Below are 17,233 nucleotides of genomic sequence, written 5' to 3' on the forward strand. Positions count from 1 at the left end.
GCTCTGTGTTACAGTGGTTCAGGGTCAGGGTGGCTGGGGAGTGACTTACACTTCTACTGAGGTATGTGCAGTGAAAGGATCAACAGTGGAGATAAGATGCAGCTTCACATACCCATCTCCATGGAGAGGCAGAGTTAACACAGTGGAGAAAACATTCTGGTTCACTAAACAGAAAGATGGTGATCCTGTAGATCTGTTCACAGAATCAGAGTATGCAGGTCGTCTAGAGGATATCTGTGAAAACAACATCTGCACTCTGAGAATCAAAAACCTGAGAGAGAGTGACTCAGCTGACTACAGGTTCTGGATCGAAACAAACCAACCAGATGGAAAATATTCTGGTTCACCTGCAGTCACTTTGTCTCTCACAGGTAATACTTTCATTCATGCCAATCATTTCCAAATGTTCAACTTTAAGAAAACAATAATATAAATGTGATGAGTTTTTATATACATGAATATTGGGAGTTTATTCTTAAATAACCTTGTTTGTAGCCTTTATTTAACCAGGTGAAAAATCCCATTGAGATCAACGATCTCTTTTTCAAGGGAGACCTGCAGTAAAAAAAACCTTCCTGATCCTTCTTCACAAATACAGATCTCTCGGTGCAGGTGGAAAGCAACGATTCTAGCAGTGCAAACCTGAAGTGTCAGAGCAGTTGTGTTGTACCTGATAATGATTACGTCTGGTACAAGAACGGTGAAAAGATTCAAACAGGGACATCTTCGTCTCTTCAAGTCGACTTGAGTTTTCTAGACAGCTATTCCTGTTCTGTGAAAGGATATGAGAACTCTCCCTCCCCTTCAGTGTGTGAGTTCACTTCACTACCTTATTCTAACATAACACCCTCTAGTGGAAGCAATAGCTATGTGACTTCTCATCAACTCTGGTAAAACAATGGTTTACCATTTATTTTGATTTTTCAGGTGTCACTGGTCGAGACAGCAACACACTGACTTATACTGAAGGAAGTATCGGTGCCCCCAAAGGATCATCAGTGGACATTTCCTGCACGTACAGCAGTAATGACTGTATTACATCAAAGTTCTGGTTCAGTCCTGAGCGTAGTCATCAGGGACAGAATCCCTCTCAACCTGAGGACCTTAGTAAAGACTCCCAGTATGCAGGTCGTGTTCAGATCCTTGAAACAGAGAGAGGACGCTCCACTCTGAGGATCTCTGACCTGAGAGACTCAGATTCAGCTCAGTATCTCTTCAAATTCAAAACACCAAGCTTTGAATGGAGGAGTGATTTACCTGGAACAACTCTGACTGTCACAGGTACTGATCAACACTCACTGATGTATACTGTATAAAACCAACACATTACAATTAGAAAATACTGGAAGTTGAGTTTTTGTAATTACTGTTGGATGAGTTTTCTTTTTTGCTCACCTACTTTAGACTGTTGTGTTAATGGGTATGTACATTTCAGAATCAGAATCAGAATCAGGTTTATCACCAGGTAGGTTGACACGTACGAGGAATTTGACTTGATGTCGTGGTGCATACATAAAAGTAAAACAAATATTAAAAACACAGATAGAGATCAACAAAAATATTAAAACAATAAAAAATATAGTAAAATATAAAAGTATAACAGTATTTACTTTATCATCAGTTTTAGACGTTAAATAATATTGCTTCTTTTACTAATATCCAGCTCTCCAGGTGCAGGTGATCAGAGCAAAGGTCTACAACTATTCTACTGAGGCAGAGCTGAAGTGTCACAGCAGCTGCAGTCCAGCTGGTTCTCTGAACTACGTCTGGTTCAAGAACGGAGAGAAAATCACATCGATGAATACATCTTCTTATGAAGGCTTGTTTCAGCCCAGGGACACTGTCTCTTGTGCTCTGGAAGGACATCAAGACTTCCCCTCTCCTCCAGTGTGTGAGTTTACTCATACACAAACCCTGACATTACAATACAATTACAATCTCAGATAACAACCATACAATAGTCTTATGATCGTAATGCAGACGCAGCAGTATTATTTATAGAAACAAAAAGCTTTCTAGGTAAAGCAACATACAGATTAAATTGATTTTGGTAGAGACCGCATTTACAACATATCAGAGGTAAAAAAAAAAAATCAACAATAACAGAAAATCCTGTAGGCAGTGAGAAATATCACAAAAAAAGATATCATAAAAAAGGTTAGCTTTATATTGTTCTTCATGTTATTCCAAGTTACAGGAGCAAGATGAAAAAACTGGATTCTCACTAAAAACCTCAGTCGGCAGCTGCCGCAGAATTTAATCATGATGTGGGCCCACTTTAAAAGAAACATTAAGGAGGTGAAAAAACAGCCTTATAAATAAATATACACAGGTTGTCATACAGAGAGAAGTACAGCTCAATATGATGTGTATTATCCTAATCTCCAAGAATAAATCTGAGTGCACAATGTTTAAAATCACAGTCTTTATACAGGGTTAGAGTTAGTCTGTAAGTAATATTAAGATATTCAAGTTTAATATTAATAAAGATGTGTTTGTGGCTGTCAGTGTCCATCAGCAGGAGGTGTTACACATCCAGGATCTACATTACAATGTCAACATACTTGGGATATGGACACACTATTTACTCCTTTAAATGTACATGTTGCACAATTGCAATTTACACCCATAATTTATTTATGTATCCCCAGATGCTCCAAGGATTCCTTCTTTGTCAAGACCCTCTGGTGAGATAAATGAGGGTAGTTCAGTGACTCTGACCTGTAGCAGTGATGCTAACCCAGCAGCTAACTACACCTGGTACAAGAGGAATAGCAATGCAGACCTTCCTCCTCTCAGTGAAGAAGCACAGCTTGTCTTCAGATCCATCCAGTCCTCTGACTCTGGACAGTATTTCTGTACAGCTGAGAACGAGCTGGGAAGGAAGCCATCTAAAGACATCTCTATTGATGTGAAATGTGAGTATCGGTTATTATCTATGTAATTTACATTCAGTTGTATTTTTCGTATTTCATATCGCATAAACACCATATCCCAACGTGCATTGCGGCTAAACAATCCAATTACCGAGCTTACACCATAGCTGAGGATCTTGGGTAATCAGTTCAGTGTGTATCTGTTTCCGGTTATTTTATTTTGAAATTCAGTTCCTGACGGACGCCAAAAAAGCCAGAGATTATGGAATTAAACAAATAAATAAAAACAAGGATAATTGTGTGTTATTGTTGAGTAAATAACAGTGTGTTATTTAGAAAAGAATAATAAATTAGAAGGAAAAAAAATTACAAAAAATACAGATTTCAGTATTCAGAGGCTCTGAGCCCCATTTCTTTTCCTCACTGACGGCAAAAACGAATTAAAATTAAAAACAATAATCGTGGCTTGATATTGAGTAAGAACCATAGACTGTATATATAAAGAACATGTTTTTATGAACCACACAGCTTCCGGTCTTCCAAGACCCGACCGGACAAAAAGACGTGTTGCAGGCACAAAACATACTACCAAGAGAAATACATTGCTTTTAAAATCGTTCTGTGTGACACGAAAAAAAAGGGGAAAATCGTGATGGTGAACACGAATCAATAGATTAAATGTTGTGACTATAACACGAAATGCTGTGAGACTGGGTTGTATTAACGGTACAAGGCTATCTCTAAATCCTTAAATTCCATCCATCCATCTTCTCCCGCTTATCCGTGGTCGGGTCGCGGAGGTAGCAGTTCCAGCAGAGAGCCCCAAACGTTCCTTTCCCTGGCCACATCAACCAGCTCTGACTGGGGGATCCCAAGGCGCTCCCAGGCCAGCGAAGAGATATAATCCCTCCACCTGGTCCTAGGTCTACCCCTCGGTCTCTTCCCAGCTGGACGTGCCTGGAACACCTCCCTAGGGAGGCGCCCAGGTGGCATCCTTATTAGGTGCCCGAACCACCTCAACTGGCTCCTTTCGATACGAAGGAGGAGCGGTTCAACTCCGAGTCCCTCCCGGATGACTGAACTTCTCACCTTATCCCTAAGGGAGACGCCAGCCACCCTGCGGAGAAATGCCATCTCGGCCGCTTGTATCCGCGATCTCGTTCTTTCGGTCATGACCCATCCTTCATGACCATAGGTGAGGGTAGGACCGAAAATGGCCCGGTAGACAGAGAGCTTTGCCTTCTGGCTCAGCTCCCTTTTCGTCACAACGGTGCGGTAAAGAGACTGCAGTACCACTCCCGCTGCTCCGTTTCTCCGGCCCATCTCACGCTCCATTGTTCCCTCACTCGAGAACAAGACCCCGTGATACTTGAACTCCTTCACTTGGGGTAAGGACTCATTCCCAACTTGGAGTGGACAGTCCATCGGTTTCCTGCTGAGAACCATGGCCTCAGATTTGGAGGTGCTGATCCTCATCCCAGCCGCTTCACACTTGGTTGCGAACCGATCCAGTGAGTGCTGAAGGTCACAGACCGATGAAGCCATTAGAACCACATCATCTGCAAAAAGCAGTGGTGCAATCCTTAGTCCACCGAACTGCAGACCCCCTCCCCCACGACTACGCCTCGAAATCCTATCCATGTATATTACAAACAGGATTGGTGACAAAGCGCAGCCCAGGCGGAGGACAACCCTCACCGGAAATGGGTCCGACTTACTGCCGAGGACCCGGACACAGCTCTCGCTTTGGGAGTACAGAGATTGGATGGCCCTGAGTAGTGACCCCCTCACCCCATACTCCTGCAGCACCTCCCACAGTAACTCCCTGGGAACTCGGTCATACGCCTTCTCCAAGTCTACAAAACACATGTAGACCGGATAAGCGTACTCCCAGGCCCCCTCTAGGATCCTTGCGAGAGAAAAAGCTGATCCGTCGTTCCACGACCAGGACGGAATCCGCATTGTTCCTCCTCAATCTGAGGTTCGACAATCGGCCTAACCCTCCTTTCAAGTACCTTAGAGTAAACTTTCCCGGGGAGGCTGAGTAGTGTGATGCCTCTGTAATTGGCACACACCCTCTGATGCAAATTTCCCCTCTGTGGGACTAATAAAGGTATTCTGATTCTGATTCTGATCCCCCTTTTTGAAAAGGGGAACCACCACCCCGGTCTGCCACTCCTTCGGAAGGAAGGAACACTTTGAGGAACTCCCTGCTTCCCCCTCCTGAGAATCCTTAAATTCCATTTCTCAATGAAAAGTTGTGACTTGATTAAGTAATGCACTAAATGGGATTTAACCAATGACAAATCATGACTTTATTATGACTAATAACAATTCAGAAATACCCATGAATAATTATTTACAGTAGATATTAATTCATTTACATAATCGGTTGTTTCTCTAAAATATATTCCTTAGCTACACTGAAAAAACTGAAACGTTGACTATAATGAAATGTATTATGTCAACAAATTACACATAATTGTATTAGGTTGGTTGAAAGCAGTAATATACATTTTAAAATGAAAAATATTAGGTTCAACTTAATATTATTGCTTTCAACTCACCTAATGCAAAAAAAAAGAATTTATTGAAATAATACATTTAATTAAAGTCAATGTTATAGTGTTTTCAGTGTACTCTACAAAATGTGATTAGTAAATACTCAACAACTGTCCTTCAAGTTAGGGTTATTTTGGAATGAGTTCCTCATTCAATGCTCTGTAATGACTCGAAATGCAGCTATTCAGCGTTCAATAATGTAGATACCTTTGAGCTAATGCAGTGAGAAACACATAATTAATATTTACTGTTAACACATCTCCTCCAGATGCTCCGAGGATTCCTTCTTTGTCAAAACCCTCTGGTGAGATAAAGGAGGGCCGTTCAGTGACTCTGACCTGTAGCAGTTATGCTAACCCAGCAGCTAACTACACCTGGTACAAGAGGAATGGAAATGCAAACGTTCCTCTTCTCAGTGAAGGAACACAATTTGTCTTCAACTCCATCCAGTCCTCTGACTCTGGACAGTATTACTGTATAGCTGAGAACAAGCTGGGGAATAGCACATCTGCAAACATCCGTATTGATGTGAAATGTGAGTAAGACAGTTTATTTAAATCTGTCTAGTTGTTTCAAGAGAAGATGTTACTTATCATCACTACTTTCTTCAGCTCAGCTTGCTTTACATTACATGGGATCCAGGGAACAAGCAGGTAATTTAAAAGTGAACTGGCAGTAACTTCTAATCACATTTTATAGAGTTGCTAATGATGACATCATTGAGAAACGACTGTTAAAAATTGTTATATTTAACTAATATTTACTGTTATTAACTTTACAAGGCTATCTCTAAATCCTTAGATTCCATTACTCAATTCATCGTTGTGACTTGATTAAGTGATACACTAAACGGCATTTAACCAATGACAAATCATTACTTTATTATGACCTATAAGAATTCAGAATTACCCATGAACAATTATTTACATTACATATTAATTATTTGCATAATAAAACTTAAATTCTATTCACCTTTTGGACAAAGATTCAATCCGTCCAACATGCATTTTGTCAAACCATGTTCAAAGTCCAAAATGCAGCTGCAGTTCATTCAGCGTTCAAAGATACCCTTTGTGCTAATCTAGTGAGCCACACATTCTTAATATTTTCTGTTAACACTTCTCCTCCAGATGCTCCGAGGCTCCTTTCTTTGTCAAGACCCTCTGGTGAGATAGAGGAGGGCAGTTCAGTGACTCTGACCTGTAGCAGTGATGCTAACCCAGCAGCTAACTACACCTGGTACAAGAAGAATGGAAATGCAAACGTTCCTCTTCTCAGTGAAGGAACACAATTTGTCTTCAGATCCATCCAGTCCTCTGACTCTGGACAGTATTACTGTACAGCTGAGAACAAGCTGGGGAGGGGGACATCTGCAAACATCCGTATTGATGTGAAATGTGAGTAAGACAGTTTATTTAAATCTGTCTAGTGTTTCTAGAGAAGGTGTTAATTATCACTACTTTCTTCAGCTCAACATTCTTTACATTACATGGGATCCAGGGAACAAGTGGGTAATTTAAAAGTGAACTGGCAGTAACTTTTAATCACATTTTATACAGTTGCTAATGATGACATAATTGAGAAACAACTGTTACATATTGTTATATTTAACTAATATTTACTGTTATTAACTTTACAAGGCTATCTCTAAATCCTTAAATTCCATGACTCACTTCATAGTTGTGACTTGATTAAGTGATACACTAAACGGCATTTAACCAATGACAAATCATTACTTTATTATGACTAATAATGATTCAGAATTAGCCATAAACATTTATTTACGTTACATATTAATTCATTTAAATAATAAGACTTACATTCTATTCACCTTTTGGACAAAGATTAAATCCGTCAAACATGCATTTTGTCAAACCATGTTCGAAGTCCAATTTGCAGCTCCAGTTCATTCAGCATTCAATAATGTAGATACCCTTTGTGCTAATCTAGTGAGCAACACATTTTTAATATTTTATGTTAACGCATCTCCTCCAGATGCTCCAAAGCTCCCCTCTGTGTCAGTGAGTCCCTCTGGTGAGATAAAGGAGGGCCGTCCAGTGACTCTGACCTGTAGCAGTGATGCTAACCCAGCAGCTAACTACACCTGGTACAAGAGGAATAACAATTCAGGCCTTCCTCCTCTCAGTGAAGAACCACAGCTTGTATTTAGATCCATCCAGCCCTCTGACTCTGTACAGTATAACTGTACAGCTGAGAACAAGCTGGGAAGGAAGACATCTAAAGACATCTCTATTGATGTGAAATGTGAGTATCGGTTATTATCGATGTAATTTACAGTCAGTTGTAATTCAGCTTAAATCTGTCTAGTTCTGCATGAGAAGATTTGAATGGTCATAAATACTCTCTTCAACTCTACCTGCTTCACATTGCATGAAATCCAGATAACAAATAGGTAACAAATAATGTACAGGCAGTAACTTCTGATCACATTTTATAGAGTAGGCAATGTTTACCTAATTGCGAAACACCTAATGAATATTTTGTAAATTAACTAATGTTTACTTTAATTAATGTCAATAGGTATCTCAAAATCCTTCCTTAACCCTTATGTTGTGTTCGGGTCTCCCGTGACCCGTTTCAATTTAAAATTATATAATAACTACACTCTAGTTTTTTTTTTATCTGAACAAGGCTTCATGATATCCTCCACAACAGCTATATAAACACTACAAAACTGATTTTGACAATTTTAGCCAAGTCTGAAGGTCTCTAAAAAAAAAAGTGTATAATTTGGTGTTCGGGTCTGGGAAGACCTGGCAGCATTGTTTTGGGTGACTCGAGGTCAAATTTGGCCCAATCAAGATTCATCTTTTACTTTTAACCCTTTTTTATGACCCACCAATTGTTTATATATTTGTGTTATTGGTGGTAACATACTCAGTAACAACCAACAAGTCAATACTGTGCACCATTTGACTGGAGGAGAGGGAAATACAAACAAATATGTGGTTCATCATAAAGTCAGGATTTGTTATTGGTTAGGTGCTGTTTAGTGCAGTACAGGGAAGCAATTGAGACCTATGCATTTCTCAGGAGATACTCAACAACTGTCCGTTAAGTTACGGATATCTATGAGCAGTTGGTTCCTCACTTCTTTCCTTTTAAATACTAAACATTTAGTGCAATGTATCGTGGTTTAACGACGACATTTTATGCAGATTTGGGACCCAGATTCAAACCGTCAAACATGCATTTTGTAGGACCACGTTCAATCCAAAATGAAGCTTCACTCAGGAGTTTCAACTTTTAACAACATTTTTGCTAGTGAGCAACACATTGTCTTGGATGCCACTGGTGCGGTGTTAAACCACATGTAAAGTACATGCATCACCTTTCCAAGAAAAGTCATAACAAAATGCAATTGGTTTTGTGATTGCAACATTTGAGGTCCCAGATGCCCATTGCTACACAAACTGTTGAGAAATGTTGTTTGTCTACAGTGTGAGAATATTTAAAGTCACTAAAATTGTTGTAAAGCATCTTCCTCAAAAAGAAGAGGCCATGAAAAGAAAACTTGTGGCCAAATGTGATGATCATCTCTTAGGAACTATTTTAATCTGCTATCTTTGCAGAGGTGATAACACCCTGTCTCATGGAGCATGTATTGTCGATGGATACTGTAGTGAGCTTAATCATTGTGTTGCTGCTTCTGGTTTGTTGTAGTCATGTGCCCAAAAAAATGGCCTGTTAACAAATATTCAACAAGTTGTCTCTCTTTTGTCCTCCAGATGCTCCAAAGACTTCCTCTGTGTCAGCGAGTCCCTCCGCTGAGATAGAGATTGGCAAATCATTGCAGCTGACCTGTAAAAGTGGCGCTAATCCAGCAGCTAACTACACCTGGTACAAGGACAACCAAACACTGCCTGGGGGGTCAAAAGACATTTATCAACTTGCCTCTATCACCTTAGAGGACAAAGGGAACTACCACTGTGAGTCTAAGAATGAGTACGGCCAGATCAACTCTACATCAGTACGCATAGATGTCCAATGTAAGTACAAAACATCAACAAGTCACCTAATATACATGTGCTGAGTAGAGATAGTGATTGTTAACCTGTGATGATCTTTCCCTGGTAAAAACATTATCTGAAATAAATTCATAAAGGACGTCTATCAGCTTTTAATGTCTAACATATTCACATGCCATGTGTACGTTACAAGAAGGTTTGTGATCCCTTGACTCATTCCTCCAGTCCATGCCAGCTTGGAAGCAATACCTCTAAAAAGAGTTGGATTTCATGTAATGCTAATATGTTACTGTTACTTCTAAGGTTTCATTTGTTTTAGTACTAAATGCCTCTGTGTTTGATAAAGGGATGACTCTTTATTGGCTGCAGCTGAAGGATTTGCACCATTTGTGACATGAGCTCTTCATATGTTACTCCGTGATTTGCCTACTTGGCTTTCTTTATGTAAATCTTAGGGATGAAAACATTTTTCATTTTTCTAGTTTTATTTGTTTGGTCCACTTATGTCTGCTGAGAGAGTAAACCAACGTTTCAATCAAATAAACTGTGGCTTTCAACTAAGGATACGACTCGAGCTAAGTGGCACAATCTTTGCAGGAACAAAGTTAACATCGTAGGATCAAGAACATGTGTTTGCTGCTAATAGATTGATTAACTAACGATCTTATCAATCTCCTAAAATATTGCATGGTCCACAATCTAAATTGCAGTGCTCGGGTCACAAGCAAGGCCTCAAGTGGATATATCCAACAATATGTAGGCTTTTTTGCCGTAGATGGTAGTTTCCACTGCCAAGTTGGGCCCCTTCTGCACACCTTGATGATATCAAGTGGGGAATTAGTAGATCTACTTTACTAAAGATACACTTCTACACATTCTCTTCCAGATGCTCCAAAGCCTCCCTCTGTGTCAGTGAGTCCCTCTGCTGAGATAGAGGAGGGCAGTTCAGTGACTCTGACCTGTAGCAGTGATGCTAACCCAGCAGCTAACTACACCTGGTACAAGGAGGATGAAGACTCTCCAACAGCTTCAGGACAGATCTTCAACATCACTGACTTCAGAGCTGAACACAGTGGGAGTTATTACTGTGAAGCCCAGAACAAGTTAGGACGTCTTAACTCCACCTTACATCTGAGTGTTGTGGCAGGTAAGTCATTTCGCACCACAGGACATCCCAAGAGGCACAGCAACTTCCAAGTTCATATCATACATGTAGAAAAGTCTCCGAAAACTACAGTTCTTTGAAGAGCCAAGATGCAATTTACTGTTCCACTCTCTGGACATAATTTCTACAACAGTCCCTCCTTCACATTCACAACCTGCTGCAGCTTTAGGAGATTTTAGCAGTTTTAATGCAGCTTTTGGACCCAGATTCAAACCTTAAAACATCCATTTGTCCGGACATCTTCAAAGTCTAAAATACAGCTTCACAAAGCCATAACCAATTTGTTATTTAAATTAGTAGAGATTAAATAGGGCAAGATAAACTCCACATCCATACATGTCAACACTGACTGAGTTTAACTAGAGATTGAATCGAGGGAAACTGTTAGAAATCTTTTCTTTATATTTCACTACGTTTAGCTCACACTTTGTCCAAAGCAACTTACTATAAGTGCAATCAACCCTGAGGATATAACAACATACAAGGATCTGACAAAGACTTACAGGAGACCAGGACTTAAATACCAGAGGTGTGGACTCGAGTCACATGACTTGGACTCGATTCAGACTCGAGTCACCAATTTGATGACTTTGGACTCGACTTGACAAAATCACAAAACACTTGCGACTCGACTTGGACTTGAACACCAATGACTCGGGACTTGACTTGGACTTGAGCCTTCTGACTTGAGGTGACTTGATAATTTAATTCAGAGGTCTCCAACACGCCGATCGCGAGATGCCGCTAGAAGAGCAGACTCCCGTCGGGGAGAGCAGAATCTCCAGCCGCTGCAACTCTTGCTGAGAATCCTTGCAGGCAGGGACGGGTCTTTATTTAGCTGGGCCACCATGCGGCCAATCATATGTGAGGACACACTAGGATCATACCATTATGTGAAAGAAGGGTGGGGGGCAGACGCTCCAAAGACAGCAGGTGTAGTGGTACAGGCCAGCTACAGAGCCACGGGGAGACGGGGAGACGGATTTAAATGCAAGCGCGTCGGAAAAAGTCAAGAAATTAGCGAAAACCGAAAAAAGAAGCAGCATCTGGCTGCATGTCAATGATATTGGAGAAAGCAAAGCTGAGTGCAGGATTTGTAAAATGAAAATAACCTTCAGAGCAGGGTTTTGTTTTGGTAACCACTCAGGATTTATTGTCAGAGGTGGGAGAAGTTCAGATCTTGTACTTGAGTAAAAGTACCAGAGTGTAGGAATACTCGGTTACAATAAAAAGTCCTGAATTCAAAATGTTACAAGTAAAAGTACAAAAGTATTAGCATCAAAATACAGTTAAAGTACCACCTGTAGAGGGATCTAGATTCAGGTGTTCTTTTCCCCATAGAGACGCCTCGCTGCACATTATCCCTTGCATAAAGATAGATTGTGGGTCCCTTATAACATGTTGTACACGGTGGAAATAAACATTCTGGTTACCTCAACATCAGGGATCTTATCAATTAAACTCCTTCTGAATCAAACCGTCACGGTAGCCTAACCTTACTGATCCCTCTTACAATAGAAGAAAAACACGTTACTTTACCAGCAGAGAGAAAATAGATTATTACAGTATTAATGTGACTAATAAAGAGCAGTTTAATTATTAAGTATTATTCTGTTGATGGGTGTCATTACATTTGGTGAAAAGCACATAATGACTTGTTTAAGACTCGTTTTGTCAAAGTTTAGGACTTGGACTTGACTTGAACTTGCCCATCCTGACTTGAGACTTGACTTGGACTTGAGCACAATGACTTGGTCCCACCTCTGTTAAATACTAACATAATGTTGAATCTTCTTCAAAAACACAAGGGTAGCAGGTTAAATAATCAGGATGGGGCGGACAAACACACAGGCGGGAAAACACAAAGCCAGGAAGTGAAAAGGAAAAAAGTTGACCGAAATGGGAAGTTTAAAGAATGTAATGTCCTAGGTTCAGTGGACACAGATTTGGTTTTCATTCTATGATTACATTATTACATTACATTGCATTTAGCTGACGCTTTTATCCAAAGCGACTTACAATAAGTGCATTCGACCAACAAGATACAAACTTGAAGAAAACAGAATCATATAACTACATCAGGTTTCATAGAGCTAAAACATTTCAAGTGCTACTCAACTGGCTTTAGATAAGATAGATAAGATATGATGCAAGATGTGTAGACTTTCTGCTGTTCTGATAGCAATGGGGAACTCCTTCTACCAGTGTGGAGCCAGGATAGCAAACAGGCGTGTGTTTGTTTAGGGGTTCCTGGATCCCACTCACAGTTAAAGTATCTGACAACTGTTTACCTCCTTTTCTAGATACATCCCCAATGATCGTGAACATCACCAGGTTCTCTGTGGTGGTTCTGGGGCTGATTCCTCTGCTCCTCTGGATGAGGTGAGACTATTCAACTTCTGCATTGACATTTATCATTTGGGGTACTTAGAGTAACACTTTTACTTATTTATCTGACTATGGTTGAACACAATTCAGGAAGAAGAAGACTGTGAGCTCCACCTCTGAAGCGAATGAACCCATAGAGACTGTGGAGGTGAGACAGTGACAGATCCAACTCCAGCAAAGTGATATTACAGAATTGTTAATAATTGTGTTCACAAGGAGAATGTAAATATGCCTTGCTTCTTGATATACAATTACCAATATGTATTAATCCTCCTGTCATTCGTATCAAAAGAGAAATATATAAAACAGTCTTTCCTTTATTCAAAGATGTAATTGAAGGGTCATCTTTTCTTGTCTCTACTCTTCAGTTGGAGTCTGATCCTGTGTATGAGAACGTCTCAGACCTAAACATGGTCTCTGCAGAACAGACAGAAGAACCAGAGGAGCAGGAGGACCTGGTCTGAAGGTCAGCCAGCTATCAGTCAGCAGCATGTGCTGTTGAGTCATCTTTTCATTAATTCCTATCTATTTGTGTAGACATATATGTTCAAACCTTAGACGTTATACGGCTTCAAAACGCCGTTATGCTTAATTCAAACATTTTCTGACGGAGGAAAACATGTACTTTTTGTCCATTGCTGACGTTAAATTGACCGGACTTCCATCGACGAATTGATTTGACGGCACTGAGTCCCTTGATCAGAGCGACCAAAGCAAAAAAAGAGCAGACCTCAGAATGTTTAAAATTGTCCAATCAGCATAGAGTATTCAACAAAGCCAGTTTATTTATATAGCACCTTTCAACACAAGGCTATTCAGAGTGCTTTAAAACATTAAGAGCATTCAGAAATAGTGAATCAGCAACACATTATATGATGCCATTTAAAACAGTCATTAAAAAGCAAACAGAATAAAATAAACATGCTTATATAGAAGAAGACAGGTATACAAAACTTAAATAAAAGTCACAGTGCAGTGTGAGTCTTCATCCTGGATTTAAAAATAGCAGTTTAGTCACATTACCAAGTTTGACCCAACATGCCTCCTGTCATTTCAGCAAGGACTTTAACACAAATTGGATGGCAGTAAAAAGGCCAATAAGAAGCTACATGTGTCGAAAAACAAACTCAAAACAACAACTCAGGTCCCTTACTGAGAAATAACTCACTAATGTTTGCTCATGCTTTTCTTCTGCTGCTTTAAACCAGAGGGAGACTGACCTGGATGGAAACAGAAGGAAGTGAAACATTGAAGAGGAAACATTTACCTGTTTTTTGGAGCCAAGGCAGAACGTATGAAAGTTAGCGCTGAGCTTCAGTCTGCAATGTTCAAAACAACAGATAAAGCCAGAAATCTAGGTATAGTCATGGACTCTGACCTGAGTTTCAACAGTCACATTAAAACAGTTACTAAATCAGCCTACTATCACCTAAAGAATATATACGATTAAACGACTAATCTCACAGCAGGATTTGTATACATGTTATAGTCAAAAGGTTATAAATACCTCTGTACAAACCTATACACACACACACACACACACACACACACACACACACACACACACACACACACACACACACACACAAACACACTCCACATCCTCATATTTAATCAATATTTTCAACTTGTTCAAATATAATTTTTCTTGATTATTTTACATGTTATTGTGTCTTGTTCTAAAATGATGTTCACATTTGACCTCTAGTTGTTAAATGAAGGTTGAGTTGTAATCAGTTCCTCATTTCTCTTAGCTCTACTTCTAAGTATTCTTTATAAATAACTGTAACATGTTTTCGTCCTCTTTCAACAGAGTCTTAACCTCAGCCTCTTGTCCTTCAGCGTAGCACAAGCCTTAATTGATGTGTTTTTGGAAATATTATTATTATTTGTCCTTATGAAATATGTTTAGTCATAGATCTTGTAAAGAGGTATGCTCTTGGTACTGTAGCTTTCTCTTTTTTAAATTGTTAAAGTATTTTTTAAGTTGTGAATTGTCTTTTAATTCTGAATGAGTATTTGTAAATACATTTGCAGTCCTTTTGACCAAACCTTTGTCACATTGTCCATATTATACATTTATGTTTTCATATTGAGTTATATAGAGTATGTCTAATCCATCTGTTTTGCCCTTTCGAGTGTGTAGTGTCTTTTCTATCAAAGAGCACTTAGCTGTTGTGTTATCATTAGTCCATTGTATTGCCTATGTGTTTTGCCTAGCAAACTCTGGTTTAGGCCTTCAAGTCCCTATTAGAATCACCAAATAATTAAACATTTGTTCTACTAATGTCTTACCTTTGGAACAAAGCAGTGTTGGGAGAAGTACTCAGATCCTCTACTTATGAAAAAGTAGAAATACTATGAACTTGATCACAAGTTAAAGCTAGGAATTGAAAATGTGACTTGAGTAGAAGTACAGAAGAATCAGTCAATTGTAATTCCAATATCAAACTAAAAGTACTCATATTGCAGAATTGTCCTTTAACAGGATTGAATTACCAAAGTATTTTAGAATATTATAATTGGGTTTTTATCCCCAGTGTCCTATTTCAATGTTAAGGAATTTTTCAAGTACTCTTGTCGTCAAGTAGCACAGTACGGTATCACGTCATATTAAGTGTTTATATGTAAATAGTAGCTAAAACTGATAAATAAATGTAGTGGAGTAAAGGTTTAGGTAGCATAAAATGGATGCTCTCAAAATAAAGAAAATCATTTCAACATAGTGCTTGAGTACAATACTTCAATAAATGTATTTAATTACTTTCCACCGCTGGGACAATGTTATTTTAACAATTTGTTAACCGAGATTGTCCCTGTTTTGTCACATGTTAGCAGTGTGTAATGCAATATACAACAGGCCTATACTTATCTTAAGCTATTAATTGTGGTAACTGCTATAGGCCTATACCAAATGCTAGCCAGCCAGCTAACACGTTAAAAGGAATTGTTAAACGTGGTAAACAATAAACCTGCTAACCACCAGGATGGCAGCATTGTCATTGTGAGCATGTTAGCATGCTGATGTTAGCATTTAGCTTTAAAGGTCTACTGTTATACTATTGTTAGGCATATATTATAGGTCTCAGATATAATAACATGTCTATGAAGTGTTTTGCTCAACATAACAAAACAGATCACCCATTCTAGCCTCAAACCCCTCTATTTCAGCCCTGTTACTAAAGTGCTGATTCTGTGTCTGTAGTTTAAAAAAAAAAAAGGAAAAAATAAAGAGAGGAGAGCTCATGCAGGAGAGTTCTACGCAGATTCTCAGCTAAATGCTGCCGTGATTTAACGCTATATTATGTTCCAAACCACATCAAAGATTATTTCTGAAATAGTATGGAGCTCAAATGCTTTTTCTCTCTCAGGTTTACCACAAGGTGAGTTCCTTTAACATCCTGCTTCTTTACACATGCTCTCTCCAGTACAGGTTAGCTCTGAGTGTTAGCGATGCTAATGTAAACAAAGACCATATTATATTCCCAAAACAGGCCGTGCATTGTTTCTGATAGCAACGTTTCTGATAGGGCCGTGGGCACATTTGAGTAATGTCATGACCGCAGAAAATCTGGATCAGCTCCGTTGTACCCCCGTTTTTAGAGATGTGGGTAAGGAGGAAAAGAGAGGGGGTTGTATTTTCAGACACTTTGTGAGTCTCCTGACACACCAGCGCCGCGGCACATATTTATGTATAAAAGACATCAAAACGTGCATTTTGCATGACAGGTGACCTTTAAGCTCTACTGTTGAGTAACCCCACAGAGCACATTTTTATCAGGTGGTTTGTTTAATTCTACTGGATCATCTATCAACAAGGATTTGTCATGTTGACAGATAGTACGTTTCTCACTTTGCAACTTCTTTCTTTCTCCTTATTCAGTCGTTTTATCTCAGTATCTATACAACGATGCAACTATTTTCATGGCGTTGTTCTCAAGGGACACGTCTGTCTGTAGTAATGATGGTAGCAGGTGAGTTGTTAGAGTACACGTCCCACCTCAGCTGTGACCTCCCACCTCAGCTGTGACCTCCCAGCCGTGACCTCCCACCTCAGCCGTGTCCTCCCACCTCAGCCGTGACCTCCCACCTCAGCCGTGACCTCCCACCTCAGCTGTGACCTCCCACCTCAGCCGTGACCTCCCACCTCAGCCGTGACCTCCCACCTCAGCCGTGACCTCCCACCTCAGCCGTGACCTCCCACCTCAGCTGTGACCTCCCACCTCAGCTGTGACCTCCCACCTCAGCTGTGA

At 39.7% G+C, this 17,233-nt stretch overlaps 1 protein-coding gene across 4 annotated transcripts in view; it reads left to right on the forward strand.

The window, feature by feature from the left end:
- LOC117482039 (B-cell receptor CD22-like) overlaps positions 1-14,331 on the forward strand; it is a 33,327-nt gene extending 18,996 nt beyond the window's left edge. For 3 of the 4 annotated variants that reach the window (XM_034130006.1, XM_034130007.1, XM_034130008.1), the window contains 13 exons: positions 15-371; positions 599-811; positions 928-1,281; positions 1,664-1,891; positions 2,652-2,918; positions 5,707-5,785; positions 7,516-7,703; positions 9,188-9,448; positions 10,314-10,574; positions 12,896-12,974; positions 13,071-13,128; positions 13,349-13,446; positions 14,189-14,331. In XM_034130006.1, coding sequence (XP_033985897.1) covers positions 15-371; positions 599-811; positions 928-1,281; positions 1,664-1,891; positions 2,652-2,918; positions 5,707-5,785; positions 7,516-7,703; positions 9,188-9,448; positions 10,314-10,574; positions 12,896-12,974; positions 13,071-13,128; positions 13,349-13,444 — 2,441 coding nt within the window. In that variant the 3' untranslated portion in view covers positions 13,445-13,446; positions 14,189-14,331. The remainder of the gene's footprint in view (positions 1-14; positions 372-598; positions 812-927; positions 1,282-1,663; positions 1,892-2,651; positions 2,919-5,706; positions 5,786-7,515; positions 7,704-9,187; positions 9,449-10,313; positions 10,575-12,895; positions 12,975-13,070; positions 13,129-13,348; positions 13,447-14,188) is intronic. The other variant, XM_034130009.1, reaches the window with a different exon arrangement.
- Positions 14,332-17,233: the final 2,902 nt, after the last annotated feature.

Source organism: Trematomus bernacchii, unplaced genomic scaffold (genome assembly GCF_902827165.1).
Source record: "Trematomus bernacchii unplaced genomic scaffold, fTreBer1.1, whole genome shotgun sequence".
Taxonomy (NCBI): domain Eukaryota; kingdom Metazoa; phylum Chordata; class Actinopteri; order Perciformes; family Nototheniidae; genus Trematomus; species Trematomus bernacchii.